We start from the raw sequence: 21,727 nt of genomic DNA, 5'->3' as shown, positions 1-21,727 counted from the left end.
GTATGTTAAGCGCCGCATAGTTGTTGTCAACAGAACTAAACTGAGAGGCAGCTAAATATTTACTGACTAAACTGCAAGCAGACTTTAAGTATGCTTGAAGAATGAATACAAACGATTTTTGCCGGTGTTGTAAAATTAATTTAAGGGTAGGGGGAGTACTTGTTCACACGGTCAACCTTTTTGAGCGAAACAATAAAGGGCAATGCATATACGAACAAGTTCTCCTTTTAGAATTACAACTCCACAAAAGAAAAGGAGAAACCACAATGGCCACTGGGTTCATTGTGTCCCATCTTCTTCGCAACCATCGGGGCCAGCTGATAAATTAAACTTTTACCGAATCCCGTAGGAAGGACGGCAAAAACTTATTTTCCATCGACAAATGCCTTGATTGCGTCTCTGTTCCTCTTTCAAAATTAATGCGCTGTCAATGTATTCTAAAACAGGCTCGATGGCAGAATCATAACATCCCATTTCTCCAGCGGTAGCCATGTTTGTTCAAAACGAATTCAACTTAAGCGCTCTTTTGTGTCGTGGGTGATTACCTTACTGTTGATCATCTGTCCATCATCGTATAAAGCCCGCCCTGGCAATTTCATTGGTTCGCCCAGATTCTGGTTTTCTGTAGTTGGTCCCCAATACGAGACCCTCCAGACCCAACTACCCGACCAAATTTTTGGGGGGGCGGGGAGAAGTTGGGCTGGCAGCCAGGCTCGGCAACCCAAAATGTTGAAAGAGCCATATTGGACCAAAAAAACAAAAAACAATTCGGTCTGGAGCCGCAAACAAATTAAAAGCCTAATATAAGCCTTATAATGAAGGCAACACATGCTCTAAGTGTCTATATTAGCTATATTAGCCTATTATCAAAATGATAAGTAGGCTACAAATACCTAATGAGCATTCATTAAAAAAGCTAGCTAGCTTCCGTTACCTAGCAACCTAGCATAACACTCTTAGCAATGCTACTTCCTGCTAGTGTTACTTGTTAGCCTCCTCATTGTAAAATTTGAAGCCATATGATAAAGATTCCATAGTCGATAATATAGATAGGTACTTTATTAACCCCCGAACGCAAATTATTGTGTCCAGGTAGACAGATAGCTAGAAAGCTCAAGCAGTCCAGAAAATCTTTAATCGATAAGTTGGATATTGTAGCTACAGTACAGTTTGATTCTTTTGTTTTTAACTCAAGTGTTGTCTCATGTGAGGCAATTGTTTTTGTTTGTAATAAATAATAGTGTGATAATGTACGGTATGGTTATTTTGTACCATTTCTTAATTGAATTTACAGAACCATTACTATACCGTGATATATACCGTAACTGTGATATAAAATTACTCATACCGTGATAGAAGATTTTGGCCATATCGCCCACCCCTAGGGCCGCTGATGGTTTGCTAGTTAAGTTGCAGACCCTGATGATCACATGTCAGCTGTACTTCGCATATCTACCTCAGACATTCAACCAGACTTCAATGCACTTGTTCAAGCCCAAGACAGACTGGATTTGTCTCACTAAGTAAGAAAAACTGAGCTGAAAGGAAAACATCGAAAGCACTTATTGCTTTTGGATAAAGTTAATCAATTGCTGGTCTTTAACATAAATCTTATGTCCTTTTTTTGTGAAAGCATATTTTCACAGCCTTATTGTAACATGTATCCCCAGTAGCAGCTCAAAACCATATAATTTACAAAAAAATAAAGTAATCAAATTAATATTTAGCAGAATTAAGTTTAGCGTATTGGTTCGGCCTGCCACAACGGTCCCAATTTCTCATGTAGCCTTTCATGGAGTTAGGCCTAAAAGGGTTAACCAAAGTTCGGGAGGAAGGTGGCACACCAAGACCCCTCCTTCTCCAATCAAACTAATACGCATCAGCCCAGTAAAGCACGGAAGAATGCGACCAAACTCCCCCTGGTCAATTAAGAGTTCTGTATAAAATATCTTCCATTCCTCTGGTCCCTGTGCTAGCATGTTGTTGTCACCCTCCCACCCTTCCCTTTCTTCTCTGCTTCTCCCTGTCATCCATCCAGGTTTCCCAGGGGATCTGCTTGAGCTGCTGCTCGGACGTGACCCATTAGGACTCTCCGCCACACCCCGAGTCCATGCCCGGACACCAGGCCCGGCTCTGCTACCGGCCTCCACCAACCGCTCCAGGCTCGGCTCTGCTACCAGTCCCTTTCACCATTGGGCTTGGCCCTGCTACCAGCTCTGCTTCAATAAAAGCCATCTATTCAATCTATGGTGTGATTACTGAACTCGTGAAGTAAAAATGTATTGCCCACCCCTGGGCTACAGTATTGTACCATTGTTTCACATTGTCAAGCAAAGTCACGTTAGGATTAACTAAATCTGTCCTCATCGGTTTACGGCAAATGGGTACATACTAGGGAATTAATGAAGGTGGAGAGAGAGGGAATGAAGAGCGCTGCATTTTGGGGGTGGAAATCAAAGCAAAAGACAATCCTTATCGCTTTCTGTAGTAATGAGCTTTCACAAAGCTGGAAGTAATAGCTTTTTTACATTTGGTAAATCACCAAAACTATGTAAAACATTTTGTTTTAACAGTTATGTTTCTTGTATCATTGATAAACTGTTATGATTCTGTTTTAATATGCCTGCAAAGCCATAAGTTAGGTATTTGTAAGGTGTGACTAGGAAGGGCCTGTATCGCTGATGTAAGTCAGAGGTCACAATATTGCCAAAGTGTGTAATGCCATGCAACTTTGAATGAGGAAAATAGAAAGAGCGACAAGGCCATTTCTAGGAGCGAGCCATATCTACATTTAGTCATTTTTTTTGTAGTCATTTAGCATCTATCTATCTAAAGACCTAAACAAAAGCTATCTAGCATACAGTGTCCTTTTTAGTGCCTATGAAGGCTATGTTAATAATCTTGTATCCTCCCATATTGTGATACCATATACTCTCTTGATTTCCTGTATTCATTGTCCAGTCTTCAAATTTCCCCCAAAATGCTAAACAAGCACAGTAATTCTGACAAGGAAGTGAGGTTGTGTCATATTTTTTTTTTTTATTATGCTCTGCTGTGGATTTAGAAACCCACCTACTTTTTGTTTCAGGGAATGTAATGATACAATTAAATGAGGATTACAAATCTCTGTCTGCATGACAAGGACAGAGAAACTGCTTTAAACTTGCATTTTTGTGGTTGAATGGACATTTGTATCTATCTGTTATGTCAAAGCAAACAATAAATCCCCCTCTAGTAGGATGGTCAGTAATTCCAACAGAGAATTTTCTTGAAATTAATGGGTGACATTTCCTTGGTGACATCGGTGCTGTGCTTATGAGGATTTGTAGCCTTCAGTCCAGCCTCTGACAACAGATTGAGTGTGCCTAAGGTCAAGTCAGGGGTAAAAGCTAAAGGTTGACTGACCATACTAAGGTGAATTGTCACGATGGCAGGGGCCATAGGGCGAGACAGTATTTGAGGAATGATTTGATGGTTGTTGTTCTGACAGACAACCTGGGTTTGGCCAGAGTAGGGTCCAGGTGCTAGTGTGTGCCCACACACACATCCACTGCCTGGGGGTACCTTTGCCAATGTCACCAGTGCTGCCAGTCAATGCAGATTTATTTGTGTTGCTGTGGTGGCTCTAAAAATAACCCGCTTGTCATTTTCCCTCTTATACTCATCCTCTTCTCAGCCAGTGTTTCACTTGTATCCCTTTCTTTCTCTCCCCATACTCCTTTTCTATTCCCTCTTTCATCCCTCGCTACTTCTTGACTAGACCATATCTCTTTTAGATTAACTATTTGATTTCTCTATCTCCCTTTCTCATTACGTCTGTCTCTTTCTCTGCTTCTCTCGCTTTCTTTTACCAGACATCTCCAGTTACTGTCTGCCTACCGAAATATCTTGAGATAGAAGCAACGGGACAGCATGAGTGAAGTGAGAATGAGAGAAAGAGACATGATTAGTGCCCTGTGTCATTCTTCACAATCCTTAGATTAGGTTATCATGCTGTCAAGGCACATACAATTCCCTGTTTCGTCTAACAAATGCTCTGATTGAAATCATAATTTAGGATCAGAGGGCAAGGCTGAAACGTGTATTTTACTTATGAATGATTACTTCTATCTGTTATCTCTTTGTAGTTGATTGATAATAAACGACCATCAAGCAACATAAGAATTTGGATGATTGTGTCCTGATTTCTATTTGAAAGGAAGTATGCAAACAGGTTAAACTGGGTTAGCATACATTTTCTTTCAAATGTCGAATGTTCTGACAAATGGTAGGTGACTGACACTGTGATCATTTTCCATCACTGTTACTTTGATAAAAACCGAATTAACAAGGACAGATTAAATTAATCTGTGGACAGCAACAACCACCCTATTTCTATATATATGTGCAATGCCGGCTATGGCTGGTTTTTAACTTTGGTGTTGACTGCTACAGCTAAATGTAGAGAGACCTTGAGGGGCGGTGTTGTAAGCCATGGTAGACATTTGACAGAAGGTCACTTCCCATCATTGGTATGTCCGACACGTCGCCGGTGGCAAGATGTTTGCTCTTTGAGCACAAACTTTTGGGTGAAATAGTTTTGTTAGACTCTTTCTTTTTGTTCTATGAGAGTCATTGAGAAGGAGTCGGTGGTACAAACTCCACCAGGAAAAGTGTGCACTATTACAAGGCCTATGTGCCGTGGCTTGCAAGCCCTGTCTGCTATCTCTCTGTCTGGTTTAGTATTGCTGTAATGCAAGTACGCAAAAGAAGAAGATATGTACACACACACCCTCACCCTCACCCACACAAACAAAGTACACACACACCCTCACCCTCACCCACACAAACAAAGAAAAACTCTAATATATTCGTAAATCCTATCAAGAAGACAAAACCCAAAACTGACACAGACAAGACAAAACACTGAAATAACAAATACAACCATTTAATAGTAAAGAAGGTATTCCCTCCAGAAACACAGTACTCCATGCTAAGAGCTTAATTTGCCTCTAAATCAGTGTTAATTTCGTCAACGAAAACTATGACGAAAATTTTTCGTTAACAACCTTTTTCTCATGACTAAAACGAGACTAAGACGTGACGAAAACGGATCTTTGAAAATAAAAACTATGACTAAATATATTATAACTTTCGTTAACGAGACGAGACGAAAATGTTGGTGGTTGACGAAATCACAATAATTTTTCTCCAATAATTTTATAGTTAGATAGATTCCTCCTCTCTGTTTCTTAAGCGCGCTCTCATCTCTACTGCTGTCAGTGGCCGATTCTCGTCTCTCGGCCAAGTTTCGCACGAGTTGGAGGCGTGTTCGGGCGAGTGTTATCAACCCATGCAATTGGCAAGATATGTCGCGTTGCTATAAAGTACACAGGCAGCATGGCTAATTTAGGTAGTCACCTGAAGAGGCTACATGGTATTTGTGTGGAGACGTCTGCCTCCCCCTCGGATTCAGCTCTGGCTACAGTCAGTGGCTAGCTCCAACGGTACTGTCAGGCCAAATAGTGTCCTAGGGCCAAATAGTGTCCTACCTGACGTCACAACGACGTTCCGAAGCAAGGACGCGTCCGTCGCTATGCCGACCTTAAATTCCTGAGATATTTACGCGTGCTAGCAGGAAACTGTCATGGTTGCTATACTGGTTACTAGGTAGGAAGTTTTGTATTTAGGCTTATTTAAACCCGTTTATTCTACTCTACTATTTAAAGTTTTCACTCGTTCGACATTCCTGAGACAGCAACGCGCGCAGGTAGAAGACTATACGTGTTGCCTTCCCGGTCTGTTAAAATTGATGCTAAATAAGTGAATTCTTTTGACGAAAACAATTAGCCAGCTAGCACTAGCTATCAAACGAGTGAAAACTTTAAATAGTAGAGTAGAATAAACTGGTTTACATAAGCCTAAATACAAAACTTCCTACCTAGTAACCAGTATAGCAACCATGACAGTTTCCTGCTAGCACGCGTAAATATCTCAGGAATTTAAGGTCGGCATAGCAACGGACGCGTCCTTGCTTCGGAACGGCATTGTGACGTCAGGTAGGACACTATTTGGCCCTAGGACACTATTTGGCCTGACAGCACCCCTAGCAAGAATAGGAATTCTATATTCTCCGAGAAACAAATCCCTGTTGTGTACTACAAAGTAATACGAGAGATAGCTGAGTCATTGAGAAAAACCTTATAGTAGGACATGAGTTCAATTTAGTGTGTGGTGTTAAATGAGTGTTTACAGCAGCTTGACTGCCAGTAATATACCCTTTTTTACATTCAGAGAACACATACAACAGGAAAGAAGGACTGGTTTAAGGCAAGGTCCAGGCCTGATGTTATTTTATCTTTTGTCAGAGACTTTGTTTAATATGTGAAGTAAAACTTTCACTTGTTTAGTTAATAATTGATGATTTGCTGTCTGACAAAGAAATACATCACTATGTACCATATTAAATTGCATAGCATTATATTCTTTTGCATCGCAGCTCATTGAATCACATCTTGTCAAATCGCACTGCATCGCAATAGGGGTGAATCGTATCGTATCAGTAGTTGCTTTTATGTATCTTTAAAGTATCGGATCGTTGGCAGTGCATCTAGATGCGTATTGCATCGTCCTCAGTGATGGAGATGCACATCCCTACTGAGAAGAGAAAAAAGGAAATTAATATGACTATTAAATGTGACTAAAACTAGACTAAAACTAGACTAAAATGTAATTAGTTTTCATCGACTAAAACTAGACTAAAATGTTTTGAGTTTTCGTCGATGAAAACTAGACTAAAACTAAGAAGGATTAAAATGACTAAATGTGACTAAAACTAATAAGCATTTTCGTCTAAAGACTAAGACAAAATCAAAAATAGCTGCCAAAATTAACACTGCTCTAAATGCTTCAATAAACATCAGCAACATTGTAAAATACACAATTCCATAACCATTAGAGGCATGAAAGCATGTGTAACGGAGTTAGAACCTTGAAACTCGCTCCTCAGGTATGTAACAGGCCACCCTGTTACGAAGAGCTAACTTTTCTTTGGCGTAGCTGGTAGTGGTCACGCTTGGCAAGTCGGAGGTCGTGCGTTCGAGCCCAGTGAATGGCGAGCGAGCCTTTGTCGTGACGGAGCGTGGCTACAGCTGTTACATACCCGTCACATTGTTGCCGTGACCCGGATTCACGAGGTTAGTGCAGCTAACTGCCGGAGTGAGTTTCAGAGAGGCGAGTGTAACGGAGTTAGAACCGTGAAACTCGCTCCTCAGGTATGTAACAGGCCACCAGCGTCAACGAATAGCTAGCTTTTCTTTGGCGTAGCTGGCAGTGGTCACACTTGGCAAGTCAGAGGTTGTGCGTTCGAGCCCAGTGAGTGGTGAACGAGCCTTGTCGTAACGGAGCGTGGCTACAGCTGTTACATACCCGTCACACATACAAATCCTGGTTTTCAAAAATGGTTATCTTGGATTGGGTTTATGTGTTAACAGGTGGGGGTTCTACTATTAAACTGTGGCTTTCATCTACCATCCGCCGTGAAATGGTCAGTGGCGCAGAGGCGGCTGTTGGAGTTTATTCGAAGCTTTCCATGAGGGTGGCTCTTCACAAAATCTATGCACCTATTTGTCCTTTCATTATCAACAGGGAACTTAAATGGTGTTGCAGCGCAGCTGGAGTTCTTGCATCCAGGGAAGATGCAGTTGCGGGTGGTGGGAGACATCCTAAAGCTAACTAACTAGCTGATGTAAGCTACAATAACAGTACTGCAGGAGGAGCATAGAGTTAATATAACTAGAGTAAGCTACTTTTGTCTTCCAAGATGGCGTCCCCATTCATTTCTATGAAAAGTGCTCAGTGGCGCAGTGAGGCAAGCGAGATCGCGAGACTGGACGCGGCCATCTTTCCACTTCCGTGTCTTCCTGTCTAGCTTTAAACAGTGGCTCTTTTTTTCCCTAGCTCCGAAAGCTCATGTAAATTGGCTATCGGCCAATGTGAACTTTTGTGCTCGTGCCCTGTTAGTATCCGCCAGCACATTTGACATGTCAAAAACATTGCATAAAACCACCATCTACATTAAAGAGGAATAATCCTACTACTCATGCCCCTCATTTTGTATAGCTACTCTGTATCGCCCCCCCAGGCCCGTATTACCTCTTCCTATGTCACGGTGTCTGGCGGGGTAGGACCCAAACATGGGAGAGTAGGCAGACATGGTAACAAAAAAGGTTTATTCTTTGAAACAGAAACACAACAAGGGTAAGGCCAAGACAAAGACTAGACACAAAACGGGAACCTAAATACACAAAACCAAACAAGACACAGGTGGACACAATGAGACCAACAAGAACTGAAGGTGAAGACAATGACACAAAGGGAAACACTAGGGCTGGGCAAAACTGAAAAGGGGGGCACGACTGTGGCCGTGACTGTACCCCCTAGGGGTGGGCGATATGGGCAAAATCTCCTATCACGGTATGAGTAATTTTATATCACGGTTACGGTATATATCACGGTATAGTAATTGATATAGTAAATATAGTCAATTTAATTAAGAAATGGTCCTATATAACCATACCGTACTTCATCATCACACTTATTACAAACAAAAACAACTGCCTCACATGAGACAACACTTGAGTTAAAAACAAGACTCAAAAAAGTTACTAGTACGAGCGCTCCGATTGGCTGATGCGCAGTCATGCCATCCGTGTGGTGACCTAGTACTCACAGCGCAATACGGATCCGTAATGCCCTCAGACAAACTGGGGGGGGTTAAAAATAATTCCTTCGTTAATAATTTGTTAAACAGAACTTTATTGTATTAAATATTCATCCAAAATTATTCACACCTTCACAAAATCAACCACAAACAAATAATTTCTGCATGTGCAAGTAGCAACGCTAGTGCTAAATAACTATTTAACTGGGACTTCTCACCAAAAGAACGAAGGGGAACCTTCGATTAAGACATGTTCGTAGGTACCTAGCGAAAAGTAGCCTGAACTTTCCTAGATCTTAAGCTAATGCTGAACACTCGCTGATATAGCTGTCTGTCTTACTAGAACCGCGAATGTATGCATCGTTGCAACGTGTGCTGACGTTGTGACTATGTATGTGAGAAAGACGCGTAAGTGACAGAGAGACGGAGGGAGAGCAGGGAAAGGAAATGCAGCTGAAAGAATTCGCTGCATGTTCAACCTAAATAGTGTTAAAAAAAATAATTACGAAACGCAATATGTGGCGGCCGGTGTTGATTCTGTGGCGCATCGCCACAAATTAGTCTGTGTGGGAAACACTGAAAAGTATACCGCGGTTGAAACGGTATAGCCAAATCTCTCTCGGTAGACACATTTCTACCGTTGCACGGTATATACCGTCATACCGCCCAGCCCTACTGGGAACTATACGTGATTTAATGACTAACAGAGAGGGTACAATTTCTGTGGATATTGTGAGGTGTTCTTGCGTCCGTTGCAGATGGGTCTGTTTTTTTACTAAAATGTTACAACTGATATTTCAGTATATTTTAAATAAGTATGAAGATTGCATAGCATAATTTTTTTGCTGCTCATTTAGTGAAGTGTAGAATGAAACAGTTCTCTTCTAATTTCCCTTAGTGTAAGAGGGAATGGTGATAGGCTATGTGGCAGCCTCATATAGTTGGTACAGTTGCAAGGAAACAAAGAAATTGGGCAATCCTGTGTAAAAATTGTCCGAACCTATATCTAATGTTATCACAGGCAGTATCTTCTCTGGAGTCACAATCACAAAAAATCACCCAAAAACATAAATAAGGTTGAAATGTATTTCGGGAAAACTGGCTAATATAACAAGTTGGGTCAAGTGTGTCAGTAACAACGTCCCTGTCTGAAGACTAGGGGGTCAGGTAATGTGACTGCTATCCGCGCAGTAAGTAGGGAAAACCGCCTCGCGCTTATTCACTCCAATTCAGGGGCGGAGACAGATGTTGTAAACATTTGGGGCTTAGCCCAAACCTAGGACCTAGTAAAACTTCCACAGGTAATGCAAGCTTAATTTTGAGCTTTATGTCATATAAACATTACGTTGGGCTCATATTGTTATATTTGCCGAAAATTACAACCCAGATTTACACCTAAAAGATTCGGGGCTCTATTCCTATTACTATAGGTAATAGTTGCGCGTGGGTTTGTGACGTTAGTGACGTTTGTGACTGTGGCTAGCTAGTTAGCTACCGTTAGCTTCACTTCCACAAAAAAGTAATTTATGCCCTCTTAGGAATCCTGTTAAATGTGCCTAAAAACGCCTAAACAGCATACCCAAAGTAAATTGACAGCTGTTCTTGAATCATTCGCAGTACATGCATGTAAATGGACTCTTTTGAAAGCTGACACTCTGAAGTCATGTTCCTTGTTGTCAGGACCCCTAGGTACATCCAGGCGTTTTCTAAAAGGGCCTTTTGGAGACTCCAGAATGACCCTTGTAACCAAGGTCAAATTCTTCGGATAAAAAGGTATAATTGTTATCTTTATCTTTTTTAGAACTATCATATATAACAGCTAAATCCCTCATTAGTATTACTGAAACACAAAAACTGAAGCATGAACACATTGGAGTTCTTAATCTGATTCCCAGGATTGGTGCACAAAGAACACTGAACAAACAAAGAACTTCTGTCAACCATATTGCGCATCAACTTTTATTTTGAAGGCTCCACAGCACCTAGCAAATGGGGTATCGCCATTTACAGCTAGCGCTAAGCTACAAGGATAATTAGCTCATTTCAGAGCCAGTCGAAGCCAGTTAGAAAAAATCGTGTAGAGGGGGCGGGACGCACAGACCTAGTTGGCTTTAGAGGGTGGTCACCGGGGCATGGAAGCTCCTATTGGGTCAAACAAGGTGTCAATCGAAAGGGGAGAGTGTAGCGGCCATTTCAAGACTATCCCCTCCTATGAGCGATAGTGCGTGAGAGACTGAAATAAAAATAATTGGCGAAGGAAGAATGAAGCAACAAGATCGTGGCTAGGTGTGGATATAATTCACTGTTTGGACAACTACTCGACATGGTTAGATACTTTGGACCTTTGGGAATTACGCAGATGAGGTTTTGATGGGTTGTGTACATACCTGGAACATTCCGAAGTAATGATAGGTAAGTAAAAAAAAAAATCTCTGGCATTGTTGAAGGAAATGTCACCGGACAAAGACGTTGACGATACTGACTGTTGTGAGTTGAGCTTGAATTGGTTTATTTCAATGGAAGCACAAGAATCGTAGCTTTCCAATTATGTATCATTTGTGTAGCTGTCTAAGAAATATATTAGTTACGATTAAGTGCGTTGCAACTGAGGGAGGGAGGGGCAGCGTTTCTGGCTCGTGGGTGCTCCAGGAACGTCAACAGGTTTTTAACCGTCAAACGGAACATTCTCATGGATAAGCAATCGGGACAAAGGCGAACATTTTGACACCGATATTGTCTCTGTTGTGCAAAAATTTAAGTTTTTTTTATGGTGGGAAAATGATAATAATAAAAAAATTAAAATATATATATACAGAGAGAAAAAATATAGGTTGAGCCTTGTCAAAGTGAAGCACATCTGGAGACGAGGGGTGAATGGGACACAGGCCAAAAAGGTCCCCCGCTCTGTTTATTAGTGACAATTTCTAGTTAATTACTAAGTCACTAAGATTCAGTAAGTTAACTACAATGCAACAATAATTCTTACTCAAGTATAATTGTTACAAAAAACTGTCACTTTTACTCTGTTATATTTGGCTTTATTCCACTTGTTACTTTTATGCATGTGTTACTTTTATTTTTTATGTGTTTTTTTATTCAATGCACGTTCTGTTTCAGTAATTCTTAGAGAGACTACACAGCCCCACATCCCATTCCCCAATCAAACGGAGCCAGTGACAGCACACAGAAGGATGAGTGGACGCCAAACTATGTTTTCCTTACAGACTACCAAAGACACACACACACACAAACTCAATAATAAATGTTCTCTGTCATCATCATTTTTTTACATATTCCCCCTCAAAACGATTTTGATGTAAATGTATCTAATTGTTTGAACATTTTAAAGAGCTCCAGATAACTTTCAATTGAGTTGGATCCATACATATTTCATGTACGTTGGAAGGCTTTAACAAATAATTCACTTGCTTAGAAAGAAAATGTTGGATATATTTTTATACAGTAGTAATATGTTAATATGAGTGTGTTGGGGGCAACTGGCCCCCTTTAAAATGAACCCCTACTGGGGTAACTGGCCTCCCTGGGCCTTAACATAATCATTATCCACATACATGTGTCAGTAGTGAGATAAACCTTGGGCTCCCTCCTGCAGCCCAAGGCCGCAGGAGGGAGAGAGGACCAGAGAGACAACCCTGGAGGAGCGTTGCCCAAACAAGAGCCTGGCTAGCTTGAAGCACCAAACCAAATGTAGGAGCGCCACATTAAAAACATTCAATATCAATAGAAGACATGTATATTTTTATGTTACAGTAACTGTGTTCGACAATAAATCATATTGTATGAAGTAACTCAATACTTGAGTATTGTTTTTCTTACTCAAGTAACTACTTTTACTTGAGTTATTATTATTAAGTACACAACTTTTGCTTGAGTACAGGTTTTGTCTACTCTCACCACTGCCCCACTGTCAACACTAGAATCACCAACATTCCAATTCCCCCTAGAATTGACCGGTTCTGGGGGGGAGGGGGGCAGGGGTCTTTGCCTGTTAATGCCTGCAATGCAGTGTAGAAAACTAAATCACAACAATAATGTATAATTGAACCTGCTCCTCTAACAATACCTGATCCACACCTCCTTGAATAATTGGCTAATGTCCAATGTTAAACTGTCCGAACTCCCGGATTACAGTGTCAAATACCAATTTAAAGATGCAGTAGACAGATGGTATAGGGTCGAATAATTGTCAATTTCAATACATTGAAATGCACCTTTACATTTACATTAAGTTTTTACTATAGGTATTGCCATATAGATACATGGTGGTTTGTAACTATATATAAAGTTTTTTTCTACGTTTGCTAAACTACTAGGTAAAGCCTACCATCAATATATGTAGTATAGATATCAAACTAATGCAAGCAGAGCCCTCCCAAACTGTTCCACTGTCCCCCCCCCCCCCCTCCCGATTCAATAACTATTAATGATAGTAGTAGTATAGTTATAGCTAAGGTATAAAATAATAAGAATATTATTACTAGTCTCCATTATTAATATTGTATGCCTCATTATTATTATTAGCCTCTATTAGGCCATTTTTATTATTAGCCACTATTACTATTATTTGCATATTATTAGCCTCTATAAAAAAAATGTATTGCCATCTTTTATTATTATTAGCCACTATTATTTGTTGTCATCATTCAATGGGAAACTTAAGCCTGCTTTGTCCTACAAAGTTGTTGAATTTCCAATTACATTTCGGTTAAACACAACCGCACCGCATTTTCTTTTGAGTGTGATCAGAAAAGCATGTCTTGCACAAGTATGTGGAAGCGAAAGGGATGAGAAGTTCTAAGCCACATTCGAAGTTCACCAGTGAGACACAGTACTCCATACATAACACACCTTATGACATTGTAATATGTAATGCCCTATTGACCATGTCAAATTTCTTCCCAGTCAATGAATGTAAGCTTGGCATTTAGAAAAACAAGTTTTTAGACAACATTAATAAAAGAAAAAGATTCAACCTTAATTTAACTAGAAATGACTTTCGTTGTAACCATTGCCGTTAGTGAGGATGGCATGGGAAGTCTAATATCTTAGTGAGCTATAATAGTATCTATATGATGCCAAAAGTAATTTCAATTGATTTGCAGAAGCATTTTTAAACACATGGTCAGCATTAAGATAAATACCTTAATCACATATTGGCAAAAAATATAAAAGTGTTCCCACGTTGATCTGGCATCAGCATTATAGAAGTATGGCCCAATGCCAAACTACTGCAATTATGTTCAAGTCCTTGACAAAAATAGTGGGGAAAGAGGGATATGAAGGTAGATGGGGGAGGGGCGATTGGTTAAGACCTGTTATGGATTTCTCTTTTAATAGTTTGTCTGGGAGAGATAGATGGAGGTAAGAAAAAACACTTTCATGGTTGATCAAATATAAGTTAAATCCTGTATATAGAGAGAAATTTGAGATCAAATTAAGAACAGGGGTGAAAAGATATGCTTTTTCTGAGACCTTTAGCATTCTGGCAGATCATGTAAAGCTAAATGCCACATTGATTCCTCCCACAGAAAATACAATATTGTGTTCTTTAGGACTGCGACATCTCCGTATATCCAATACACGGATATGGGAACTAGTTACTGTATAGGTCAGCAAATAGAGAGGCAAAATATTTCTTATTGATAAATGACACCCACACAGACACACTCATCCGTTCTATCACCTTCAAGAGCATGTTCAAATACTCTCTCAAACCCTCTAAAGTAGGCAACTATAGGTCAGAATCTCAGTCTCATGATCTGTTTCAGTAATTAACAAGGATGTGCAGACAATGCCTGCAGGCTGTCTCTGCATGTCGCAAATGGCACATCTGGAAATAGCATAAAGACATTTATTTCTTACTTTTTACCATTTTGTTTTGTAATTTACAGTACAAGTGCATAGTGCCCGTGATGCAGCCGGTGATTAAGATGTCAGTGCAACACACAAATAGAGATTCCTTGTACTATAGATAGTGCATAGCTCCCATGATAAAATTGGTGGCACACACACAGATTCCTGGAATTATAGATAGCCTACATTCATGCAAATGATTATATAGTCTTCATTTGTCTACTGTTTCCTATGTTATAAATTGCTTATGTTACCAAAATGTACTCTGTTCTCTGTTAAATAGTCAGACTACCACAAACCTAAACATTTAGTTAATAGCAGAAGTCATTACATGCACAATGGTTGAGCGAGTTGTCATAATTGTAGGCCTAATTCACAATACAGCACTTGTGAAAGTATATCCACTTTATATTGTTGTTCTGTTTGCTAGCCAGCCCCTTTGGAAGCAGCTGAATATCGGTTGTAAAAGTGAATTTACTTTTAAGTGAATAGTGACTAGTTTCATTTAATTGAGAATGCCTTTGTTAATCACCTGAGAGTAATTATTTTTTCATTATTTGATGTCAAAATGCTTATCCAAACTACCTCAATCGCGGCACTGCACTCTGTTGGATTATACGATATATGGAGGAAACATGCATAAAATGAACTTTACACTTTGGTCTTGAGCTAATCATGGGAAACTAAACCCATTCAAATGTGTACACACACAGAGATTCCTGCCCTTATGAGAGAGATAACGTCAGAGATATCCACTTAACTAAAGGGTTGGCATGACCTACAAACTTTTCATGTGTCGTTGACCTATTAGCATATAGACAAGAATACATGGACCACACAGCATATTTAAGAACAGGTGGGAGGGCATTCATCAAAGTAAGTAGAGAGTATTTATTATTTATAAACACATCCAGTTCATTAGTGAGATGCTTAAAATGTTAATGATCTGGCAAATAAAGTGGACATACAGTATATTTCGTTACCTCTTTACCTCTTTTCATTACCTCTTTTTTTGGAACGGAAAACCCAGTTTGCCTAATTTTAGGGTTACCCAACTCAGGGTTTTCACTAAACCCGCTTTCTGGAAGTTTCAACAGTCAGAATGGTATGTTTATCAACGATAAAATGTTGTAATCATTTATGTGAATTTATTTTACTCATTACCTAATTACCTATACATTTTCAGGAGGAAACACAACACACAGTAAGCCAAGAATCAAGCATTACCTCCAACTGCCAACAAATGAATTCTCACCCAACACCGTCTGCTTCCAATATTAACATACAGAGAAGGGGCTTAGGCTATTTGATCTTCAAAACTTTCAAACAAAGGGCAGAAATAGTGAAGAAAGAAAAGAGTGAGAGAGAGGTTCAGTGTTCCAGAGAGGTAGAGGAGGAAAGACAAGAAGAGATTGATGTGGCGCCCCAGGAAACGGAAGGGAGGGGCAAAGACATTTTCTGAAAACACTAACAGTTTACTGTTTTTCATAGTTTATCTTTCTGACAGTTTACTGATTACAAAGCACTTTACCGTGCACATTGTTAGTTCTACAAAATACAGATTATACCAACATGATTATACCTAAACCTAGTGACTACATAGCAATTGTAAATCTAATATAGGAATTGCTTTGTAATTAAATGGTATTAAATGTTAGTGGTATGGGTTATCACAAAAGTATTAAAAGACACATAATGGGGAAGGTGTGTAAGTAGTGAGTGGATGTTGTGAAGAGGGAGTTGAAGGTGTCATCAAATGAGATCTATGTTAACATCCTTTTACCCCTGCAAAGTCAACTTCCTCCTAACCAAGTTTCACTTGGGTAATAACGCGTACCACCAAACAGTAATGAAGTGTAACAACATACCAGTTAGGGCAGGGCGATAAATCTATAAAAATAACTATCGAAGTAAAGACTTCCCTCGATAAAGATATCGTAACATTAATTCATTTTCAATAATATCGATAATGTCGATAGAGAATAATTAGGAACAGCAGTCTATTTAATTTCTGTGATGCAGCAGGAAGTGGCGGAGAAATGTTCGCCTACGCTTACAAAAATATACTGAGCACCTGGAGTGGAGTAGCTATTGTTAACCGCGGAAAATTAGCCTTATTGCCGAAAACAGTGGCAGCGATAGCCATGGCGAGGGAGCAACTTCCAATGAAGAAATTATTGATAAAAAGGGTTCGTCTTCTTCAGTTATTTGGAAGTTGTTTGGCTTTTTGAAATCCGACAAAGAGCAGAGCAATGTTCGGTGCAAATTGGTGTAGTGAACAAATAGGTGGCTACCAAGTCTGGTAATACGACAAACTGCATATGTGGACTTCTTGTTGACCTCGACCTACGGTCTCAGTTAACAAACGTTTTAACAAATCTCTGCTTACAAAGGTGTTGGTAGATCTGTCGAAAAGTCCATATTTGTTTTTTATATAATATAACAACACGTAGGAAAATCCCAAATCAAACATGACGAATCTGGAGTAGACGCCATGTTGTCAACATCTCCAAGGCAACCGCTGGCTAGGTCCGTAAATCGTTTGGTCTGCAAACGGTTTTGGGTTTTGCGGATTTCTTAGAACGTCTCTGGACCAATAAGAACAGCGTATTGGTCCAATTATAATACTAATATATAAGAAACCTTTTATACCACCTGAAGCAAAATCACTCGTTGGAACATGCAGAAAGTGTGAGTTTGCGCCAAGGTATTGATAGGTAGGCTATTGATTAAAAGCAAGGTTTTAAAAAGCTTAAGTTACTTGACCCCAGGTACATGCTCCCTGGCCGCAAACATTTCTCTCACAACACTCTGCCTAAACCTTATGCCGAGTGTAGGGAAATGTATGGATTTACCATTTGCACATGCTTATGCCAATCAGTAGAACAAGAATTACTTTCTTATTACCTTAGCATTATCTTATATCAAATGATCCATTATGATCGTCACATAACATTTTTAATTCATACTGATTCTTATCTTACGGTCTTGTAAGCATGTCACCTTTTATCCAGTTAAATCTCGATGTATTTAGGGCCTCAAGAGTTTACACAAGGGAGGAAGCTGTCAGGACCAAATATGACATGATATATAAGGCTGCCTTCTTACTAATAATGAGCATTTCTTGTATACCCTTCCTGTATACACAAAGACAATAGTGTTTATTAACTTTGTGTTCTACTCAGTATTTACTTTAAAAATCAGGTTTCGGACTTTCATGCCGTATACCTTGGAACAGACCTTACTGCCTCTGATCTGGTGATTATTTTTGTCATGTGTCTCCTCTCAGCCGATTGCCAAACTCCCCAGAACCCTAGTCAATGCCACACTGTTGGTGGAGATTTTTTGTACAATCATTAAACCCACCTGAATGAAAGGAAACAGCAGTCCCACAGCAAAGTTGGACAGCCAGTTGACAATACCTGCAATCATGAAGGCAGCGGGCCGGTATGATTGCTCAAAGAGTTCACCAGTTAGAACAAAGGGTATCCCACCTGAGAGAGAACACAAACAGCCCTGTCACTCACAAAGTCAACATGAGATAAAAAATAATAAAATAAATAACACCATGGACCTGGAAAGAATCCTTTCGAGCACCCCTCACGATTGTATGCCTGCGCCAGCCAGTCAAGTTGGAGTTTACATCCCTGTCTGTCCAGACTATATTTGGTTAGGGACATCCAACCATTCTAAACGAATGCTAATAAGTGTAGACAAGATGTATCACATTTGTTACTATTGTTATCTCGATTGTGCTGTATTGCTTGATGCTATAGCCATATGGTTTGTTTGTCTGCCTGGATCATGCCATCTTGATAAAGCCATTTTTCCTGCCAATTCAGTTTTGTCTTCTTTCTTTTTTGCTAATTATATGGTCAGTTTCTATGAAGACAATCATCATATCATACTGTCTGATTGATGTATTTTTGAAATTGCATCATGAAAAAATAATACTTGCAGTTATGCAAGTAAAAGCAAATCGCATTACATCAACTTGCTTAAAACTGTCTCGTTGAATGTTGGATGTTGCTTGTGACTTTTGGGAGCTTGCACAGGAGGACAAAAATACAATACTTTTACTGAAAGCATCCCAAAATGACCTTGCGACCCAATGTCTACATATGAAAGTTAGCCCTTTCATGTCCAGTTTTTCCTCTATGTTGATTTTGTGGCTACCCGCCACGGCAAAATTTCTGCCGCCATGGTATCAGAAACAGGGCTGTACAAAAGGCTGTCTGTCAGCAGTGATTGATAGAGTGCATGTCGGAGAATAGCAGGGACACGCGCTTCACACCGCAGATGAGATTGCGTGTCATGGGCAGCTGCCCCCCTAACTTTGGTCGCAATTTTGGTCCAAAAACTGCCACTATGTCTAACTAACTAACGAACCGCCACTATGTCAACAAGCTTCTCAAAACATTGAACTAAACAATCAGGGTCGGCCCAAGCCTTTATGGGGCCCTCAGCCGAATTAATTTGGGGGCCCCTCTGAGTCGCTTTAAAAATAAATTACATTAAACTGTAATTTAATGTGCTCTTGGGGGCCCTCTGGTGGCCATGGGGGCCCTAAGCAGGCACTTAGTTTGCTTATGCCAGGGGCCCTGTGAACAATACAAATACCGAAAGTGAACAATCTACTTTTTATTTTAAATGTATTCTTAGCCCCAGTGTGCGAAATATACAATGACAATCGGGGGGGGGTCAACTTCTTCTCCAGGGCTTGTATTGAACCCCGCGACCTGTTGTTTTTACCTCTTTTGAGGAGGTCCAAGTCTTAATTGGGGGGGTCAGACTCCCCAAACCCCCCCCCCCCCCCCCTCGTAATTTGCATGCTGCTTAGCCCCCTGCCGCTCAAATAGGCTTAGCTACGTCCCTGCATCAAACGTGCAGAGCGGCATTCACACAGTCTGGCTCGCACACAGCGAGTCTGCTGCGATGCGGTGGCATTGCATCCCGGCAAAGACTGGAGCGACTGAGCTGCCCCCGGAGCCTCTGAAAGTGAAGTCAGTTTCCCCAGGTGAAGTTTAAACGTACATGTAACTTAAAGTTTAATTTGTAATGAATGTTATGTATGCTAAAGACGATTCAACATCAGCAAAAACAGAGTCTATTACGTTAGCCAAAAGTCAAATCGCTCCCTCGTGATTAAGAGCACTCTGCCCTTTGATTAGTTTTGATTTTAGTAAAGACAAGAACAGCTTAATATAAAATCTTTTTTGTATCCATAACGTTTAGGCTACTGATGGTTGCTGTTTCGCCGACGTTACGTTACAACACACAATACAGTGCCAGTTGGGAGATCGATAATTTTTATATGATTAGCTTAGCAGTCCTATAAAATCCACTTAGGCCTACTCTCATATCGTTTGTGAAATGTTTTGCTGCAAAGCACAACCGTCCCCTTAAGGTTTCCTCAAAAAGATGGGTGATCATGGGTAATTTGTGGACTGTAGGATAATTATACGTTTTTTCTTATAATACTTGAGTATTGTCTGTTGTTTTATACTTGTAGTCCACTGCATCTTGGACACAATTATTGTACTTTGAATTGAACTAGCTTTTATAGTTTTACTTTTTAAAAGATGCACAGTTTTCTTTTGTTTGAACACGGGGCTCAGGCCCGGAGAGGCTGTCAGGCCAAATATACCCCTTTTCCACCAAAGCCGGCCCGGTGCTGGTTCTGGGCTGGTTCCAATTCTCGAACCAGTTCTTCGGTTTTCCACACAAATAAACCTGGCTCTGGTTCCAAAAAACAGGTTCCAACTCAGCACCAACATTAAGGTGGGCCAGAAACAAGAACCGATGACGTCGGGTGCCAGGGGGCGGGATTATCGTCCCGTCCCGTGCCAAAACAATAGGCCTATACATTACGCCGCCACTTCTAAAAAAAGACCAGTACAACAGCTACAGTAACACAATGGACGCAAAACTAAAACAGCATGGTCTGAGGAGGAAACAAAATGTTTACTGGCTCTGTGGTCCACCACAGAGGTTCAAAATAAATTAGACGGTGCCGTTCGAACGAAACCAATTTTTTAAAATATAAAGCTGGAGATGGCCGCGGCTGGCTACGACAGAAGTATTGAGCAACTAATAAATACAATTTAAAAATTAAAAAAAGAATATAGGGACCAGAAGAAGGACCTTGGGCGAAGTGGCAGTGGTCGTCCTAAGAAAAGCCCATATTATGACATCCTGGAGTCGGTATTAGGTGACAGACCGGCTTGTCAGGTGAGGGGGGCGCTGAATTCAGCCACAGCAATGCTGGAGGCATTGATGGATGACAGCGGACAAAGTTTCGCTGCCTCAGGTAGGTCTTCTCATTACGTCAAGTAATTTAATATATTTATTAACTGTGTCCCTTTTAACATTACATTAAATCGTTTGGTAACGTTAAAGTTGTTGACGTTAGCAGCTGAAGCTAGTTAATAAAACAGCTGATAGGTTAGCTCTTGTTATTTAGCTAACTTTCCGTAACCATGGCTACAAAGGTAAAAAGTAAATGTTTTCACGAGTTGACGTTTGTCACCACAAAAAGACTGAAGTTGAAGCTGAAATGAAGTTTGCAAGACTATGTTTAAGACACAATTTTCTTGATTTGGCTATTTATAGAGTTGTCTGTCACTGATGTGGAAGTGGAGGAGGGTGAGGAAACAACGTTGCCACTGCCACGGGACAGCAGCTCACCGGCACCATCTAGCTCTGTACAGCAAGCCAAAGCCCAAGGAGGTAACATGTGTTGTGCATTAATGCAGACATCCCGACCTGCAGAGACTCATTTCAGGGGGGTGGCTCCCCCCCCCCTCCCCTCGGGACGCAATCCGGACGCTGTACCCCCCTCTACCAGCGCTTACCCCCCCCCCCCCCCCCCCCCTACCAGAAATGACCATTTGACAGTCTCTCGCTCGCTATAAATACAAAATCCCCGATTTCAGGGAGATTGTATAGCATTTGCGGGTGTCAGGGAGCCGCTATTGAAATGCGGGAGCTTCCGGTAGACTTGGGATGTCTGTTAATGGAATAATGTGTTTTGTTAACAAATTATAAGACGCGCATGTTTTGGTAAGCCAAGTGAAGTAGACCTTCTGTCTGTCCACTGTCCTCTTTGGTTTTCTAATCTGTATTGTTTTGTTTTGTGAACAGGAAAAAGAA

General features: G+C 40.5%; 1 protein-coding gene across 2 annotated transcripts in view; it reads right to left on the bottom strand.

The window, feature by feature from the left end:
• slc2a9l2 (solute carrier family 2 member 9, like 2) overlaps nucleotides 1-21,727 on the bottom strand; it is a 147,129-nt gene that overhangs the window by 8,362 nt on the left and 117,040 nt on the right. For both annotated transcript variants that reach the window (XM_047025544.1, XM_047025543.1), the window contains one exon: nucleotides 17,942-18,069. In XM_047025544.1, coding sequence (XP_046881500.1) covers nucleotides 17,942-18,069 — 128 coding nt within the window. The remainder of the gene's footprint in view (nucleotides 1-17,941; nucleotides 18,070-21,727) is intronic.

The sequence above is a fragment of the Hypomesus transpacificus genome, chromosome 9, assembly GCF_021917145.1.
Source record: "Hypomesus transpacificus isolate Combined female chromosome 9, fHypTra1, whole genome shotgun sequence".
Classification (NCBI taxonomy): Eukaryota; Metazoa; Chordata; class Actinopteri; order Osmeriformes; family Osmeridae; genus Hypomesus; species Hypomesus transpacificus.
This window is presented reverse-complemented; position numbering and strand designations above follow the sequence as displayed.